This window comes from Charadrius vociferus, unplaced genomic scaffold, assembly GCF_000708025.1.
Source record: "Charadrius vociferus isolate BGI_N301 unplaced genomic scaffold, ASM70802v2 scaffold163, whole genome shotgun sequence".
Classification (NCBI taxonomy): domain Eukaryota; kingdom Metazoa; phylum Chordata; class Aves; order Charadriiformes; family Charadriidae; genus Charadrius; species Charadrius vociferus.
In genome coordinates, this window is record NW_009648332.1 from 19,826,209 (window position 1) to 19,846,534 (window position 20,326).

Here is a 20,326-nt window from a genome sequence, read left to right on the forward strand (position 1 = left end):
TAGCTCTCTCATGCATTACCTGTCTTAGTTTAAAAATTACGTTTCCCTTCCATGTGTGTTTACCATTGTTTCATGTGATGATGTTTCATGTTTGATTGGTCACAACTGAAGCTTCAGCTGAACCTCATCCCCAGAGTGCAATAGTATGTAATCTCAGAGATGTAAATGCATAGCATAATATTGGGGGGGGTGGGTGTGTGAAGTATTCAATTTATAGAAGCAAAACAATTAAATTATGACCTCTTTATGAGCCTCCTTCAATGGGTAATTTTATCATGCTTTCTACAACAGGATCAAGATTGTTGCAATAGAATCATTGTGCTGGAAATAGTCTTTAAAGGCTCATACAGTCAATCCTTCCATGAGTTGGCAAGGGATTTGACAATTCCTGAATCGTCCAAAGACAATTATCAAATCTAACATGGCTATCTCTTCTCCATTTTTCCTTCACTTTAAACCTATCTAGCTATCTTTACCTCTCCTCTAAGGTTTTCTTTTCCAAACCATTTACTCCTTATTGTTATTCAGCTTCAAACCGGCTCCAGGTTACCTCTGTCTTTTCTTACTCAGAACTGAAAGCAGCATTTTCCAGCGCTGTAAGCTCATGTCATTCCATTGTTAGTAAACCATTTGCAGACTGATTTTGATACTTTTCCCCCATCTCTTTCAGTGATCGCATGGCTTTGCCAGTGCATGAAAGTGGTTGAGCTGCTAGCCAGAGACACGTGCCTAAACACCTTAAGCTGTGCTTCCGGCAAGTCTAATAAGCAGGCTACTCTTGGTCTTGGTGCACTGGTTAAGGTGAACCACATAATAAGCTAGAAAGGCCATACAGCATTGACAGGTTTTAGCTTCCCAGATGGCATGATGCTGAATGCAATTCTACTTGTCGTTTTTGACTGGTTTACGGTAGCACCTCACATAGCCAGTGGAGAAAATAATTCCATTTCAATCATATGAGGACCCTTTGCATAGCTTTTTTTATTAATAAACACAGAGGGATGTAAAAATGATTCACCAATCAGGCCAACAGTAGTAAGCAAAATAAGGTCGTATTACTGCACTAACAAAATGTGAGGGGGAGAAGCAAAAATTAGAAAAAAAAATTATTTAATTGTTACTTGCCATGCCTTTATTTTTTTTCTCCTTTGTGCTATTGCAAAGGCATTTGATCAGATGTTACTGTTTTTGAATTAACTGGGTTTTTTCCTATACCATGTAGCATTTACCAGTGTGATGATCAAGATTCCTAGAGCTTTCCTATGTCTCAGTACAAATTAACTTTGAGACAAAGGCTTTCTTTCACACAGCACAGTTGTTACAAAAGAATAGGAATGCAACCAAGTATAAGAATAGGTCTCGTAGTTTACCTTTATTTATTCATGAGCCACATCTGAACTTGGGTAGTCCTTCTGCATGTGTTTAGAAGCATGTATGTAGATCAAACTTAAGTCCTTTGTAACTATTAGACATTTCTTAAGTCCAAAACATAACTTGGAACAAGCCTTGTTATAGAGTGAGTTACTTCATGTGCAGCTTTGTTTCTTGTGCTTTTGTAATGGCTAATTATGTGTAGTAGTAACATTACTGAAGGTATCACAATGATCACATACCACAATTCAGAGTGGAAGTAGTGCAGTCATTCATTCACAGGACATTCTTAATTTCTTTCTGCTGCTTTAAGCACAAAAGATGATGTAGCAGAGTCTGATTTACTGTCACTTCTTTATAGTCCATGTATATTTGAAACATAAAAATGTAGCATTCTGCTGCCTGTGACTGATTCAAAACCAAGGCACATTATTTCCTCTAAATTCACCTACAGTATATTTCGCCATGAGTCTGACAAACATACCAGTACAGTAGCGTCTCACCAACAGAAATTATCTAATGGTAGCAGAAGACAGGTCCTTTGTCAGACAGAGACTAAGAGAGCATTGCTTCTGAATCTGAAATTCAGAAGGATCAGATTGCTTACCACTAACCAGCCTTCCTTATTTTAAAAACTCAAACACATAAAAACTTACAATCATAACAATTTTTCCAGTTTGTTTGCCAGTGGTGGTTTCCGCTTTTAGATCTGTTGCCTCTGCCCCACAGAGGCAGTTTGTACTCGAGCAAGGGTAGGGGGAAAATGCTGCCGGCTGCCTGGCTGAGATGCTGAATCATACTGACCAGCTGTAAAAGCCAACAAATATTAACACTTTTTTCCTCCCCCCTCAATTATGTCAAATAGTAGCAAACTGAGACTGATACACCAAATGTTTTACTGTATTCCAGCAGTTCTAGGCATCAAAATTATCAGATCGGCACAAACCACAAAACATCGGTTTAGCAGTATAACATTGAAGAGAATGAGAATGCATATATGTTAACTAAATGTGTATATGTAAATTGAATTAATGTTTCCTGGCAGCAGAAAGGCAGTTCTCAACATTGAAACACGTGTTGTGCTAAGCGTTGTACAGTATAAGAAATGATGCTATTTACAGTTTAATACACCAGACAACAGCCAAAGAAATATATATGTATTAGGTGTGCATAACATACTCATAAACATGTAGCGGTATTACTTTTTCTTTATAAAAATACAGACAGGCACAAATAGCGTTTCTAATGCCCTATGCCAACGGTCAGCAGCTTACCCTAGGAAAGGCAGCACAGGGGACTTGGCTCCTGTCATGTATGGAAACATTGTACACGCTTTGCTACAGCTTTATCTATATACAGGCTAAGTCAACTTCAAGACCTTGAAGTCTTTCTAAGTCACTGCATCCAGTACTCCAGTACTGCGGGAAACATACCATAATCTCTTTCACCAGTTAATAAACTACATCTCTAAAGCATCAGGTTTTTGCTACAAATCAGAAGTGTTCGAGAACCTCAGTGCCCTAACGGCTAGATACCATCTCTGAATTTCCAGTTGAAATTTCTCAATGGCCAGTTAACACCCATTTGTTCCTGTGCCAATGTTGTCCATTAGTGCAGATACTCACTTAGGATGGCAGAAGGCTATATCCTTGATGTATTTATAGCCCAGTGATATCCTGTCTTCAGTTTCCTAGACTAAACAAGCCAAATTATCCTAGTCTTCGCTTTTTAAATAGGCTCTCTACTTCTCTGATCACGCTAATAACATTTCCTGCATTCATTCTGGGCTCGTCATCTCAGACTTGAGTGATCAGACTTACACAAGCTTTCTGCACAAAGCTTAGCTGTACTTTCTATAATGATATTGATACATTTCTAATTTCTACATCTTCCTGCATAAAACCAAGCATTGCTTGTGATTAAAGGCTAAAAGGCACCAGCATTCTATGTTTAATGAAGGGATTTTTTAAAAAGCAGCTGCCGTGCCAGCTGCATTTCAGATGGCTGCAGTAAGCACTCTTTCTGTTCAGTACACGCCTCAGAATTTTCATTATCTTTTCTGGCCCAGTTGTTTTTCATCTGAGAATATAAAAATGGGTTAACGCTTACCTCAGAAGTACAGTAGCAGTAGCTCTTAAATAACACCTCTCTCTTTCCTTTTCTTCTCTGTTAATTGTTTTAGGAGGTGCTGGCCAAAATTGTCAAACTAGAGATTTGTTTGGTCTTGAAATAAAAGAATCTGGTTCCCAAGGTGCCCACCAGTCATAGTAACCCGAGTTCAGTAGTATTTTTGAACACTCGCCATTAATGTCAGAAGAAAGCTTTTATTTTACTTAGTGTTGTGGATTTAAGCCTGATGAAGTTTGACAGTTTTGTCCACTGTATTTGCTATTTTTAATATGAGGAAGTTTTTCCCATGTCTTGATTTATACTCATCTCAAATGTGCAAAAAGATATGCATTTCTGTCAGCGGAAACTGAGCCTCCAGTACCCCTGAAAGGTTTACAACTGCAAATGCTTCAGTTCCATCAGGTCTGCCAACAACAGCCAACCTTCAACGTCATGCCATGGTTGTCGGGTCACGCTAATCTGCCTGAAACAAACTTCACTTTCATTGCAGATAAACATCTGCTGTTGTCCGTGTTACATCGATTAACATGTATGTGCCATTCATTCATACTTCTCTTCATGGGTCATTTTTACTAAGCATGTAATGTGCTATTACTCTGCTGCTGTATACATTTTGTATACATTTCTGTTCTTCCTTGAAAGACTGTGAATGCTTCGGGCACTCCAACCGGTGCAGTTACATCGAGCTGCTCAATACGGTCATTTGCGTGAGCTGTAAGCACAACACTAGAGGTCAGCACTGTGAGTTATGCAGGCTGGGCTACTTCAGAAATGCTTCTGCAGAGCTGGACGATGAAAATGTGTGCATAGGTCAGTCCCGGGATAACTGCGGCTTTTCTTCTGTGCCTTTTCAGCTATACCGGCAGCTGCTAGGGTCCACTGCTGCTTACTTGCCAGTTGAGCCAGAATGAGCTTTTTCAATGGATAAGAACATCTGTGTAGACTTTTCACCTCATTTCCGTAGCCCCAAGGAGGTATTTTAAATCTGTGATGATGAACCTCCCTGGCTAAGGGTCCTGGGAAGACTTTCCCCAGAAGCCCCTGAGAAACCGATTGTGCTGTCCTTCTGCAGGAGGGAGCCACGCTGGAGCTGTGCATGTGGAAACTGAAGGGTTGAGTCCTAAATACCTGTTCCCAGTCCAACTTTCAGAATTATTAGTACAGACGCTTGAATACTTGCTTGGAGACCTACAAAAGTTGCCAGCTGCATCAATAGGACACGGGGAATGGTGTTTACTAACCCCTTTTATTCACCTCAATTTCACAAAACCAGGTTGCAGCCAATTCTGCTCCCAGGCATAGGGCTGTAAACGCAGTGTTACCTCCCCTCTCCTTAGAGGAGAAACTGTAATTATGCCCATGTAGTTAAGAGCAGCAGTTTGTCAAATCAGTTTGACATTATGTCAATTTAGAAAAGGGATTCCTAGGTGAAAACAGTACTTTTAGACCGAGCATCTGCTGTAAATATCCAAAAATGCAGAATTCAAGAAAACACCAGAACATAATTTAAAAAGATCTTTTTCACAGTAGCAGAATATGCACTGCTCTCATGTCACTACAGACAATACATAGCAAAAGTTAAGGCACTTTAGGTGAAGACTGAATGTAGTCAGTAAAGGAGGCCTCATACAATGCCCAGTAGTTAACAGGTAGCCACAAAAGGCACTGTTCTAATAACAAACGGGGTGCAGAATTTCATTACAGGAGGTTTCTTAGAGACGTTCGCATCAGTACAACCTGTTGTGGATTTTCACTGCGATTTTTTTTCTTTACATTTTCCAGGACGGAAAAAGAAAAGAGTAGAAGGGGTTTTCTCATGACAAAATAGATGAGTGAATAAATTATATTTTAATATTCTTTATAATCCATTGCTGAGATTCAAGCCAGAAACTATTTAGGTTGCTATTATTTGTTTCAGTCTGCAGCTTGACAGATTTACTTTTTATTTCGTGATAAACACCCAGATCTATCCACGCACTGCATTTCACGTGTCCTTCTTTTAACTTTGCTTGGCAACACATTCAGAAAATGCATGATCTCCTTTGACATTAATTAGTCTAAGCTAATAAGAACTTTAGTAGGCAAGTCATGATTTTGTATGACTGTGCTGAGGAGATTAACCCAATCAAATGTTCTTAGAAAAAAAACACTGTCCTTCATATTTGTTTGATGCAGATGACGGACATCATCGGTATGACATCAGGGCTATGTAATTTCAGCTGCCTAAACAGGCCTAATGAATATGACACTAAATTACTCTGTTTGGGATTTTTCATCAGCTCATTCAGTAAATTGTTTTCCCTTGTGCTCTGAAATGCTAAGAAAGCAGCTGTAGCTATGTAAGACAGGAAAGTTAATAAATCAGGAGTCAAAAATAAGTAATTTTAAATTAATTTGCAAGTGATGTATTTAGAATGTCTTAGTAAAACTACTGTGCACTTCGAAATTGCCCAGACTCTGCACAAATAAAACTTTAAAATCTTTCATTTAATGAATGATGCATTTGTTGACTTTCCCACCTTAATGCAAGCAGAGTTCTCTTGGAGTCCCATGAGAATTGTAAGATGTGAGATGACTATAGGATCAAACTGTGGCATGCTACATATTAGGTAATTCGTTTTAAATAAGTAATATTCCTGTTGGACTAAGACAGTTTTCAGGATCATAGTGTTCATACTGCATACAAAATGTATGTATCCTAGCTGATTTGCCAATTTAAGAAGACTTTCATACTATTTCTTGTTTAAAGTCAGTGAAGTGAAGCAGATACCTAAGCGCTTTTTAGAAAACAGAGATGTTTGTGCTTAAAGTGCTTTCCTGAACTGGGGCTCCTAAAATTTAATCCTGCAAGATGTAGAGTATTTTCACCTCTGAGAGAGTTGATGGATTCACCATCCTTCTCAGTCTAGCACAAAGAGTCTTGCTCTATTGGAAACGCTCATTTCTCTTTTCCCTGAGTTTAAAAGCAGTGTCTTGGGGTTTAAGTATGAGTGGAATGTTGGCATGAACATTTTAATAAGCAGATTTCCAGTGACATGTGCAAGTCTTATTCCCGTATGAAAGTCATTTTTCCCGGCTAATTCTTTCCTCTTCAGCCATATATGTAGAAAAGTAAAACGTGTTTGGATAAGCTAGTTTAACGGCAGGTAACAGGGCTTTGGCTCTGATTTATGAAAACTACTTGTTTGAGATATAGTTTTCATAAATATATATATATGGTAAGTACATAGATAACAAATCTTAGTGGATACTAACTAAATGGAGAAAATGTAAAATGTTCCATTTTTAAAACTGACAAATTGCAAAGAGTTGAAATACTGAGAAGGTTTTTACCAGTGAACCAAATGCAACACATAATACAGTGGGTTTAAATCTAATTTCATTATGCCCTTAATTTCTTTAGAAGCAAAATAAATTTTCTTTCCTAAAATGAAATATCAAAAATTTGTGAATTTGTCCGTTAACTGCAAAATTACCTTATATGGGCAACTGCAGTTTCTAAATAAATCAAGATGTTTTAAAAGTTAAAAATCATTCACTTGACATGCTTACAGTGAAAAAGAATTTAACAACGTGAAGAGCTTTTTATTTTTACAAGGTCTTGATAAAGTCCTGATAACTCTTTATTTCACTAAATACACACGCTGGCAAGCGTGGAAACCACCAAGTAGACCCAGAGTAATAAAACATTTCCTTTGCCTTACAACATAAATACTGAAATGGTAATTATTGTCACATCTGTCACATCTTGCAGTCACTTAGGCTTAAGCTTCAATTAATACCTGTGAGACCTTTAGAAACCCTAATGATATATGGTTCAGTGAACCCTGAGAGTTGTCCTGTAGCCACTGTCAACCCAGACTGATAAAAGCAGCAACCCTGCCAGCTTCAGCCCATTTTCCCAACCTTCTTTTTTACTTACTTTCATTGTGTTTTGTTGGCAACATCATGTTGATATAATGAATCTCAGCTAACAGATGACTACTACTGTCATCTTCCCTTCCTTCAGTCACCAGATGGAGATTAGGAGGAAAATTCCTTCCCAGTTCAGATCTCCAGGGTTTTTTTCCCCACCCTGGATCCTGGTCTGTGGTCTGCTTATTTGGATGATCTGGGAATGTTAATTTAATGTTATTTAATGCCCTGTCGTAAGGGCACTGGAGATACTGACTGCCTCCCTGTGGCACACTAGAGTTGTGGCTTTTGAGCTTTTTAATGTCTTAAGTGTTTGGCAGGTCTTGGGAAGTGTTCCACAGCCTGTGATATTCCATTGGATAACGAACTTGTATGTCTGGTGGACCTCTGTAGGGTATATATCTATGGTATCAATTGTGCACTGTGAAAGGTGGAGTCTAGATTCAGTTACTAAAGCTTACTGGGTCTGTTTGGTGTTCTGATTTGATCTACTACTTTTGTAAAAGGACCTGGCTTAAATTTTTGTTTCTACTACCTACCTTCCCTTAAAAAGCACAACATGGTCCTGGTACTTCTTAAGTATTTATATGATAGAGTTCAGTACTAAAGTTTGCACTCATTCAGGGTCAGGTTCTTGTTCTCTGGAAAATAGAACATTATGTATCTATAAATATTCAACATCATAGTCCATAGGTTTCTTTCACAAACGCTTGTTTAAATCACTGTAACTCCATTATGTCCCACTAAGCTATTTTTAACATACAAGAATCGGGCCCTCTGTTTCTAATGTAATTCCAAGCTTTTTGTCTTTCAGGGTTTTCTATAAACCCTCTTCGAGCAAATTTTACTTCCTGCATTCAATATGTATCTCAGTTCTATGCCTGTTTGCATAAACATTTCGTACATCTGATTAACATCAGAATTGCCAGCTTTTCAAATGGCACTCACTGTGCTCTAATTCTGCTCAGCCTTGCACAGTGTTTTTGGCGTGTCAGTTTTCAACTTTATTAATGAATGTTGCTAGCTAATTGACTCTATTATTATTGTGGAACTCTGTTTGCCAAAGGTAACTATTCTTCTTCAGCATGCCAAATGCTCAGAGTGCCATCTGTAATTTATAGTTAATAAACACTGAGACAACAGATGACAAATGTTTTCCTGGTATTTTTTTTTCCTGTTACAGTTTTTCCATTGGATTTTTTTTTATATTTTACTTCCCAGTTCAACTCCATTTTGTCATTTACAATATCGCTGAGATTTAACCTAATGCTAGGGAACAATTGCCAAAGGCAGTCATCAAAGCAGCACTGATTCACAGACATTTAAAGCCAGACTCCCAGCAGGTTGCCCAAATTCAGGAATCGATTTGTGTACCTTTTGCCTTCAACAGCAGCAGAGATCACATGCCACCACAATGTGTCTGTGGTCTCAGTTGACAGTGGAGTTACTCTGGGTCTACATGGGTCTACATACAAATAAGATACAGCCCTTCATTCAAAAAAATAATAACAATGAGCTGAAGAACAGGAGTGCCAAAAATGAGCTCCGCTAGCTACCGTCTTGTCTTCTTGGTTCAGCTAGCTGAAAGCCAAACGCAGATATTGTAATCGCATTAAAGAAAAGGGCTGTGAATGAACAACACAGTAAGTGTTGTGGGAGGAAATGGGTTACCCTAGTCATTCTTTAATTAGGTGAACACACGTGGAAAACAGACAGTGGGGAGTGAGCCTCATTGCATTTTCCATCTGCCCACTGGGAGGTGAGAGAAATGGAAATGGCAGCATAAAGCCAGTTCTGATAAGTTTTGCATTACATTACTGCTCACCTCAAGCTTTTCATTGTGAACTACGTAAAAGGTTTATTAATGTCACTGATAAATACAGTCTCAGCAACTTAATGGCAAATATCCACGTAAATTATTATACTGCTCAAAACTATAAAGGAAGACTATCTTGGAAATAAGTAAAGTGCATTTATATAGCCCTATAAAGACATTCAGAACTTCTGAAAATATTGACTAATATAGACAAGCCTATTTTAATAATGCAAAACATTTCACCCTGATGGCACATTGATATATGCATACTATACAAAGCTTTTCTAATGTTTGTTAAATTGCCAAAAACATTCTTACCAAATGAGAATCTGTTACAATCACTTATCTTCAAAGAACATCGTATCTTCTGCCCTTATATCTTTTCTGTTTATTTTTTCTCTTCACATCATAAAATGTCTCCTCCTGAAACAACATGTGCAAACAAATAAATGGACCTATAGTAGTTATATTCACTACTCTATAGATATCCTTAACAGACAGTCTTCCTTTACCTTTAGCACTGGAAATGCACCCTCTATTGGTATTGAATGAATTATCACCATATATAGACCTGAATCCAGTGTGTATGTGTTGTCTTGTTTCTGCAGACTGTTATTGTAACCCTTTTGGTTCAGTCCATGATCGCTGTAATGACAGAGGATTTTGTGAGTGTAAGGAGGGAACATCAGGGCCTAAATGTGATAAATGTCTGCCGGGATATATCTGGCACAGCTTGGGCTGTCAACGTAAGTAACTGAGAGTTGCCCCTCTCCTGCAACTTTGCTGCCTCTGGGTCTGTATGCTATCATGTGCAGCTACTTAAGAGCAGAAAATGAGCAAAACGTTTTACGAGCTGTAAGAATGCCATAGTGCCTGAGCCTTTTCGAGACTCCCAGATGAGGACAGTAAATTGACTGTGCCATCCATGTCTTTCAATATGCTTTCAGTGTCCTCTCTTTGTCTTGCTAATGCCTGGAGGAGCTCTCACTGTAATATGTAAATATGCGGAAAACTGCGAAATAAGTTTTGTATACTAAAATATCAGCATCTTGACTCCAAATTTAAAATCTTACTAAAAGACAAAAGGTGATTTCTCTGCATGTTCACTTTTTTCTGTACTAAACTTCAACTTCTTGAGTAACTTAACTGTGCTTTCATACCTTAAAACTATCCCTGGACAATAAAACTGCAAAACACTGGCTCATTACCTGTTATAATTACTGAAAACTAGACAAAAGCTAAAGGTTAAAAAAACCCGAGGTATACTTAAACATCCTTAAAAACAAGAGCTGAAATTTTGTGTAAATATTTCTAGAGCAGGTGTTGTTTCAAATGCTTAGTTGTATATTTAGCCTCTCTTCTGGTTAACAGGTCTTGGAAACAAGTGAGTGGAAATACCACATCAGTGTGTACAGGATTAGACTTTTATTGCAGATTTCTTTTGTAGCAAATTTTAAAGATTTATTCTTTATAGCTGTTTTGATCATCTACTTCCAGAAACTCTGGAAAGTCCTCTCGTGTTTTTCTTTCACTTTTTCTCCCTGCCTCTTTGCATTCTTACACACACACATTAAAGAGATTTCTACAAGAGCTTGCTTTTGATTTTTAAGAGTGAGAGACACAAGAGAGAATGTAATTACTGACACTGATTAGCCAAATATTATAAAATCAGCTATATAGCCACATAAATGCTCTAAAACAAATGCAAATCTTGTGTCAGAAATTTTTACCAAAAAAAACCTACAATGAAGCTAGAGATTACCACTGCCTAAGTAATGAGTACCTCTGAAATATAAATCTGGGCTTGTGACAATTCAGTAAATATACCTGGAAAGAAAACCAATAAATAAATAATTTCAGGAAATATTGTGATAATTAACCAATTAGCGTTAAAGCTAGTACATGAGCAATGCAGTTAAATGTTACCCGAGAAAATTGGACTTTCTCAGCTTCTGCCAGAAAGCTCCTGTTTATATTCGGCAGGTTATTTAAATCATACTTTTCACATGTGGTTGTTAACTGTATTCTCATTTTCTGGATGCTTGCACTTGAGTTTTAATTCACAAAATTATCAAGCGCTTACAGTTGCAGCAGAAAGCAGACAAAGTAGTGTTTCAAATCTCAGTGTTCTCTATTATTATTTCAAAAAATTAGATCCTAGCTATCTCAAAGCACTCAGAAATCATAGCATCTCCCGCTGCCTTGCACCCCTTACGTAGAAGGGGGTTGTCACCACCCCTGTACCTTACCCTAGGTACTGGCAAAATAAGCATTAGAATTTGTGACGTATTGAGATATTGTAGTGACAGGAACCATGGGAAAAAAAAATGAAAACAGAAACCAATATGATTCTCTGCAGTAGAATTACAGTAAACACCATGTCTGCACAGTGGGTCTAAAAAAAAAGGTATTAAGTAGCTGAGATGTTGAGCAGGTCTGGAGATCTGTGGAGCAAATTTTACAGTCATATAATTAATATAATAATGTATATATCATCTTGTCAAACCAATTGCTTATTAAATGCAGTATTCCTATCTTTTCAGGTTTGGACATTATAACCCCAATAATCTTCTTTTAACGAGGATTTTTTGAGCCCAACATATAATTAGCCTGATTTTAGCTGAATCAGAATATTTGTAAAAGCTTTAGACAGTTTCTGGAAATGCAAGCTAGTGTCTTTAAATATGCTGACAAAACTAATTAAGTTTCCCTCACTGTGTTGTAATTTTCTGAACAAATCTCAGTCTAATTGTGTAACTGTTAGATACTCTTCAAGTTTGACCAAATTATCTGGTCAAATTCAGAAGAAAAACAGCTAGATGTCGTTGTCAAGTTTATGGAACAGGCATCAAATTGCCATGTTTTACCAGGCACACACTGATTTAAATCTCATTTCAAGTCTTTTCATGGAGGAACAGAATTCCAATTCATTTAATTTTGTAGTGTGGCAATTTTAGCTTTGTTTGTTATTTTCCTATTGAAATCTAAACAAATGACTGGGCAAGCAGGCAGACCCCAATATACAAGAAAAATAAGAACTAATTCTGCTGCCTTAGCAAAGCTCAAAAAGATTATTTGTCTGGACATGTAGCATGTGGTTTTGATCTGTTTCCCTGAGCTTGTGCTGTACAGAAATGTACATATGCAAAGATGGATACACACACTCAACAGACCAATATGTGTCTGTTTACTTTTTTTTTAATACATAGCCTATTGGCATTATTTAGATTTAAGAATAGATTTAAGAAAATCTATTCTTATGAAGCTTTGTTGCTAAAAATGATTGACCTAGGGGAACCAGAAGCTTGACCTATAAATAAATCAGTTGAATCTATACCATAGCTAGTTTAATTACTGGCATGATTGTATTAGTAAATGGAGTGGCTTACTTTTATCTATTAGTAATCCTATTTGGGAAAAAACAGTGCTAAAGTCCTGTTGTGTTTTCTAAGGCTCACAATACATCATTTGATAAATTACTGTTCGTAGTCTACCTTATACCACACACAGGCAAAAGACACAGAAGCTATTATCCTCAGAAGTATTCATTTAGGTAACACGCTTTTACTGATTTCATCTAAAACCTTTGAGGATCTATGCAGACCGCTCATCACTTGCGTCTCTGTGCATACAGAGGTCAGATGCAATTTTAGACTTTGCTTCTCAGATAAAAAGCACCGTGATAACAGCTGTTATCTTATTGAATTCAAGGGTTATGCTGCATAGACATAGCGGTCAGCAGGGTCTGGTCGGTACAGAAAGGTTTGCTGCCCTCAGAAGAAGAGGCACAATAGATGCAACTGTGCCTTGTGCTACTTCTAAGCCCTCTCCCAGAACCATTCATGCCGCTGGAGTTGCCTGTGCGGGGAAGCTGCTGGGGTTTAGCTCTCTGCCTCCCTCCCAGATACCAACAATGGTTTTCTCACCAGCACACATACAGAGATGAAAGTGCAAGGAATGAATTAAGAACAGAACAGTCTGGTCCTGAAACCCTTTTAGAATTCCAGAAACATGACAAAATACATAGCTATATTTAGTTTCTCTATTTAGAAGTTAAATGGTTTCCTTTAAAAGTGAACATAAAAACAGAAGAAAAAGCTCCAAGCCTCGCAAGAAATTTAACCAGCAACTACAGCTGTTTTGGGCCAGTCTTAAACTGAACATAGTGCTTTGTGATAAGAGGAACCTGTAACAAAGGGTACAAACATTTGCACACTGAAGAACTGCCTGAGTTTTAAAAAAAATGGATGAAGGCAAAATATTGAGCAGGAGTATCCATTTGATTTTCGAAGTGTACTGCTCATAGTCTTGCATCTTTTGTATTCCTTGGCCATGACGTTTCAGGTGACTAAATTCTGTTGCATATGTACAGGAGCATTTAAAAGTAACACCTTTTAATTTCATGCACACAAGAATTGGTTCCAAAACCAGCTGCATATTTATCCAATTAGGCAAAGAAAAGGCGACTCTTTTGCCAATCTCAGTTTACCAGCACAGCTTGAATTTTCATGAGGTGCGATCATCCCACAGGGGGAAAGGTGAAGGGTTAACATTATTCACTATCTCCCTTCATATAGTCAATATGCATAAAGACATTGAACCTGCAGCCCCACAAAGGTGTAGACCAAGTACAAGAGTTATCAACAGTAGCTTGTACCCAAGTTAAATTCGGTGCATTATTTATTGTGTATCACTTCTAAATCATCTCCGTTCAATGGTGTAAATCTTAAACAATTAGCAAATGAGTTTTCACCCAGATGCCTTATGTCAAGCTCTGAATAGTTTCTTTTATTTTACCCTTTTTCGTTCATTTTCATTCAATAGTTTTTATTGAAGTAGGCAGAGGATTACACTCTTATCTTCAATGCTCAAACTGCGCTCAGTGCTTGTATCTGTCTTCCAGACTGAACTTGTATTACTCTGCAGCCTGTTAGATAATTCATATTCTGTCACAGCGTGCATTCAACTTAATATATGATTATTTAAATATAAGCTTCTTTGTCTGCATTTTATCATGTGTTACAAATGTTAGAAGCCAAGGCATTTGATCGAAATCATCATGCAGATTGAATTACCAAAGAAAATCAAACCTGAAATTGTAACCTGGAACTTATATTAACATTTGCTTTTGGATGTTTGTGTTTACAATTCAGCAAGAAAAAATATGTTGCTATCCATTTCTTTAAAAAAAAAAGGAAAAAAGAACTTTCTTGGAAAATATGTCACGCACTTCTTTCTAGACAGATTAAATACATGAATGTAATTGTCTTCCCCCTTGAAGGTTAGTGGTCTTTTACACAAGTTTGTACACAGGTGTATCCTGTGAGTTTTCCAAAACCTACACCTTGAACTTGTGCCTGGGGAACTATACTCTGTAAAAAGAAATAGAAATTCAGAACCAGGATGCCCTGCTTTTTAATTCACTTTTGCAACTGCCTGTGTGGGGAGCCATAGACAATCTATCTGTATCTTTTCATATATTTTTACATCTTTTTACCAGTGTCAGTTTCGATGCTTTTAGCTGGTCAGGGTACCATGGGATTTCCCCTCTGCACAGATGCTGTATGTGCTTTCAGTTTCAGTGTGTTTTGGTGCCAGGACTGGTGTTAGTAAGTGCACTGTCATGCTTAGAGCTGGAGGGAAATAAAACATAGAAAGAATTTATTGAAAAGGATAAAGTTCTGATGAGGCTGAACATTGCTGTCCCCAAGAAAGAATCTGCCCCTGGTCTTTATACATGAAATGCTGATTTCACATTACCCATCTTACGTGACTGTTAAGCAGACTAAAGAAATGGGGTGTGTATAGGAGTTTGGATGCAAGAGGAACAGACTGTGCTTCAAGTGGCTCCAGATTTAAATCCAGAATAATTCTCCTTAAATCAATCCAGAATCCCACTGCTGCAACTCAAGGCAAAGTATGGCGTACAGGTGTACGACAAGCACAGCAAGATTACAAAGAAAATTACAGCATTCCCAGGCCTGATTCTCAGATGATACAAAACACTGATTTCACTCACCTCGAGGGAAGCATGCTGACAACTCGTATGTGTAATGCCATACTGATATCCTGGGTCTTCTAAACCTGAGAAAAGACAACAAGAATGTGTGTGTTAACACATTCATTCCAAAATATATGACCCATACAGGGATACATAGAAAATTGTTCACCGAGCTATGAATATCATGGAATGGTATTATTTTTTAATGAGATACTGGATTTGAAGGAGGAAAAGATATCTCTTTGGGAAGAGCATATTTTAGTCAGAATAAACATGTCAGAACATAAACATTTAACAAACATTATTAAGTGAAGCATCTTTATGAAGAGCACAGAGGAGAAGATGAAAACATAGGATGCTTTCTCTATATAGTTATTGTACAGATCTACATAGTTACTGTCGCACGCCTAGGTTGGGGATCAAGGCTCAAGCTGCTTTTAGTACTGCTGCCTACAGAGTTTGTGGAATATTGTGGAAACAGAAGAACCTGCAGAAGGAATAGACTAGAGGGGCATCAGTGAGAGCTCAAGGACATTATCTCGGTGTCTCTGTGCTTCTATGAACAGGATGGGGATTGTGAATTGGGTAACATCTTTGTGTGGGGAAGCCAAAGAAAATAACAGGTCATAAATCAACCAGAGAATGAGGGATAGAAAAGGGGCTAGTTAGCATAGTTAACATCTTATTAAGAGGCACTTATTAAGAGGCTCTTAACAGAGTGATCTCTTCCCTTCAGGAGATTTACTTTGATAACCTGGGTGATCAGACTTGCTTTCTCCAAAGTGAGAAGAAATGGTTCAGTAGCAACATTTATACACCTGACCTTTAATAGAACAATTTTTCCCCAGCAAGGTAAAGGATTGGATTGGAGGTTGTTCTCCTCTTGATCTTGCCCAGGTGTCAGCTTCAAAGCTGCTATTCCAAGGCTGTCTAAACTGCTTTAATTGCAAGTGCTGCAATCCCTCTTCTCCCAATTCCCAGCTATTTAGTCCCACACCCCTAGCAATCTCTCAGGCTCTCTCCGTTTAACCTTTCATTCAGCCATTTCAGATCTAACTCAGCAGGACAGTAACCAAAAAAGAAGAATATTTTTCTGTTGTGTTAGGTTCTGTTATCTGAATCAGCAACGGGTTGAGCAAGCAGGAGCACCCTGGGAGAGCTGGGGAGGGATGTAGCCTGGCAGCCAGCAGTTGGGCTGGACTGGGCTGCCTTGCAACTGTAGCCCATCTGTGGGAGCAGCGTCCTCATCTTTCCATCGTTAGATCATTCACGTCATAGTCTAGCAAGCTGCTGGTATTTTTACCAGACAAAGCCTGTAATTTCAAATGGATGAGCAGGTGGATAATTAGGGAAACTTCGTAAAAACTTCTTAAAAAAAAAAAAAAAGTTCTGTGTTCTTCCCAACAGTTAAAAACCCACTAACCTACAAAACACCAAACAACTCTCTAAGATTCTCTTGTACTGAAGCAGAATCATAACTTTTTAAAGATGGCAAAACTAGGATTCTGCATGCAGAACCAAAATGAACAGTGGTGACAGACATGAGCAGAGTGCATTTGAAAACAGCCTAATTTAAAAAATGCAGTTTCTAGGGTCTTCAGTATTTTTGGTGCTCTATCATGGGAGAGTTCTGAGCAACTAAATATTAGGAAATTCATGAAAAGTTAAACAAGTAATATTACTTGTTTTCTTTAGTCAGATGATTTAAAAATGGTTAATATTTGATAGCACAATGATAAATATTTTAATATAGTATATTGTATTTGGTTAGAAATAGATCAAAAAGATACAAAGTAAGCTCCACTAGATAAACTTTTATTAGGTACATGAAATAGAATATAAAGCTTGATAGCAATTACCATTTAATCTATTCATGTTTGGAAACGTATTGAAGGGGAAACTTATAACTCAGTTAGTTGTTATGAATTATTAAATGATCATTTGAACAGTGACAAGGAGGACTGCTTTTCCTCTGAAAAATCTGTCACGCTTTCCTTTTAAGCGTTCTCAGTGGCTATAACTTCGATGTAATTTGCCTGCTCACTGCCTTTTTATGAGGACGGAAAGAGATCGATAGCATAACAGACATACCCAGATGGGATGTTTTATTAAGGGGCCTTAAAAGGATCATTCAGGAGTAAGTAAAGTAATCTCCATGCTACTTAACTGCAGATTAAAACTACTGACCTGAGGCAGTTAAAGACGGTCAACACTTCCTATCTTGACATTGAAGCAACTGATGGCATTGCTGACACCAGCACATGCCGATTATTAAGACTCCAGTAGTCACTGTTTACACATGTGCAAATACAACTCTCCCAAGAGATCTTTCTGTTCACAATGATGGCAATATGAAAACCAAAGTTTAGTTTAGAAGGAAGTGTTCAACAAAAACACTTAGCAGAAGTGCCTTTTTACATTTCACCCTTCCCACTTCACCCTGTTGTTTTCTGACCATCTTACCTAGTCTGTTTTAGAACTGGTCTTCAAAACCTTTCAGTCCTGTGAGTTGTGTGTTTATCTTCATGCTTGCATGCTTGTAGACAGTAGAACATCTTAGAGTAGAAAATTAGAAAGCCTGTACTGAGTTAAACCAGCGATCTATTTACCCCAATGTCCTCTATTTGACAGTAGTGGGCTTGAGTAGTATTTCATTCAGCATAGGTATCCAAACTCTAGGGAGCTACAGCTTACAGATTTTCTTAGCCAAAGAGCTCATCAGTATCTTCATATTTAGTTGGTCTCAATGAGCCTTTCATCCACTAATTTGCCTAATCACTTCTTGAGACATTCATACTTTTGTTATCCAAATATCCTGGGCACACAATTTTGCACAAAATACGACTACTACTAATAATAATAATAATAATAATTTCTTTGCTTTAACTGGCTGGCAGTTTCATTTGGTACTTCCTAGTTCTTCAGAAGATGAGGTAATAAGAATAAATGAATAATCATTTCCAATTCGCCTTTTCCATAACATTTGTGATTTTTTAGATGTCTGATTTTCCTTCCATCTTCCCTTTCTTATGCTGAATTATGCTAATTATTTAATCTCTGCTTTTACAGGAACTGCCTGTATCTATGCTCACTCTTCATTCATTTTAGTAGTACTATATACCTCTTCAATATGCAGGACTTCATACAGCGTTCAAGAGATGGGCATATCATGACATTATATGGTGACATTGTGGTGTTTTCCATTTCATTCTTTTTTTCTGTCCTAAAAGAAATCAATAATCTATTTGACTTTTTGACTGATAAGGAGCATTAATTCAACATTTTCAATAAAGTACCCTGAACTACTCTTAAGGCCCCTTTTCTAAATGGTTAAAGCCAAGTATCTACAGGTGTGTGTTACTCTTGAACACTGAATTTCATCTATCATTTTATTGTGCTGTAACCCAGCACCTTAGAAATTCTTCTGAAGGTCTTTACAGCCACAATACTTTCGTAATATGAGAAAACTTTATTACATTACTCTTCAGTGACTTTTCTAGCACAATTCTGCATGTGTAGGTCCTGACACAGTTCATACAGGACTGAGTAGTCATCTCTGACATTTATTCTTACCCTGTTTCCTGTTATTCAAACCATGATTATTCCATGAAGAAAAAAAAAAAAAAAAAAACACCCCAAAAAGACCCAAACCTCTTACTGGTTTCTTTGAAAAACACTGCTGAGCGATCTTGTGAAATACTTTTTGGAGATTCAGATACATTATCACCTTGATCATTTGTGTCCATATGCTTACTGAGTCCTTAAAAAATCATCTACAAGGTTTGTACGTAATTATTTCCCTCTACAAAAAGTTCACTCTTCCATGCTCTTTCATCTATCTGCTAATTCTATTCTTCATTACAATTTCTATCAACTTGCTTGCTGCAGAAGTTTTACTTGCTATTCTTTAGTTCCTGTCAATCTCCTTGGAGCTCTTTCTAAAAATCACATCTGCCATAGTCCCTTCTTATAGTTAATCAAGCCCATCTTGGCAACTAATTAGTAAAATCACAGGTAACAGTCAGAAATTTGTTTCTGCGTTTTTTCAAAATTCTTAGATCAATATTACTTGCTTCTGGTGATCTGATGCAATAGACTATCTTCCATTTTTTAAGAATGGTTTATATAAACTTTGAGACACACCTCCAAAGCATGTCCCCACTGACATAGGCCATAGCCTGGTAACCTCCTAAAGCTTTTCCATAATTAATACTTCATAAATTTTTCCTTTCCCTCCCTTAAATGCCATTCGTTTGCCCTAGAGACTTCCTAGAAAGTTCCTGCTTCTGATATGTTTAGAAAAAAAATTAATTGCTAATTTTTATTACTTTAGTACATGACCCAATCATTTCTGGCCTTCACTGGCACTTTAGCCAAGAATTCTAAATTCTAAGAGACTGTACTCTTCTCTTTTTTCCTTCATTTCGTCATAATTTCAACTTTTTTTTTATTGTTTGTGAATGTATTTCTTTATAAATTTTTCTTTTACTCTGCTGCTAACAATGCAATTTTTATAAAAATCCTTTTAAATAGTGGTCTTTTTCTGATACTCACTTAACTCTGCATTTCTTAATATGACCAGCTCACCAAATCATCTGCAAGCATTCTGCCCCTTTAGCTTCTCCTTCCATTTCTTTCTAGTAAGTGCCTACATGATCATCTCCTCTTCCCTTAGATCCATACCCCTGAGACATGTACTAACCCTTCCAGTAACTTTAAATTCATCTTAAAGTTAAGCACGCAAGTAAATCTTTTGACAAGGAACATGGGTAGGATAAAATCAGGAAAAAAAGCTTGAACTTATAAACGTCAGTCCAGCTTTTTGTCACATCTTTGACTACTACCATTTGCAGCACAAATTTTATTCCAGCTGTTCATATGAATAAGAACTATGAAAGTGAATACAGCGTTAGAGGATTTAGGCAATATGTATTTAGAGGGGACTGATAGCCCATACAAAAGTACCATGATGTTCTGTAAAATATTAAAGGCATTGTTCTTTCAGTTTCTTTCATCCCTGCACAATTTCGAGATATGATTTTGTTGATTCCAAACTGTTCTTCTCTCACATTGGACTAATGTCAATGGCAAAA

The 20,326-nt window shown here is 37.3% G+C and overlaps 1 protein-coding gene across 1 annotated transcript in view; it reads left to right on the top strand.

Moving 5' to 3' along the window:
- The window catches only part of NTNG1 (netrin G1), a 152,271-nt gene that overhangs the window by 115,946 nt on the left and 15,999 nt on the right, over window positions 1-20,326 (top strand). The window contains exon 5 of the mRNA XM_009884783.1: window positions 4,144-4,311. Within this exon, the coding sequence (XP_009883085.1) occupies window positions 4,144-4,311 (168 nt within the window). The remainder of the gene's footprint in view (window positions 1-4,143; window positions 4,312-20,326) is intronic.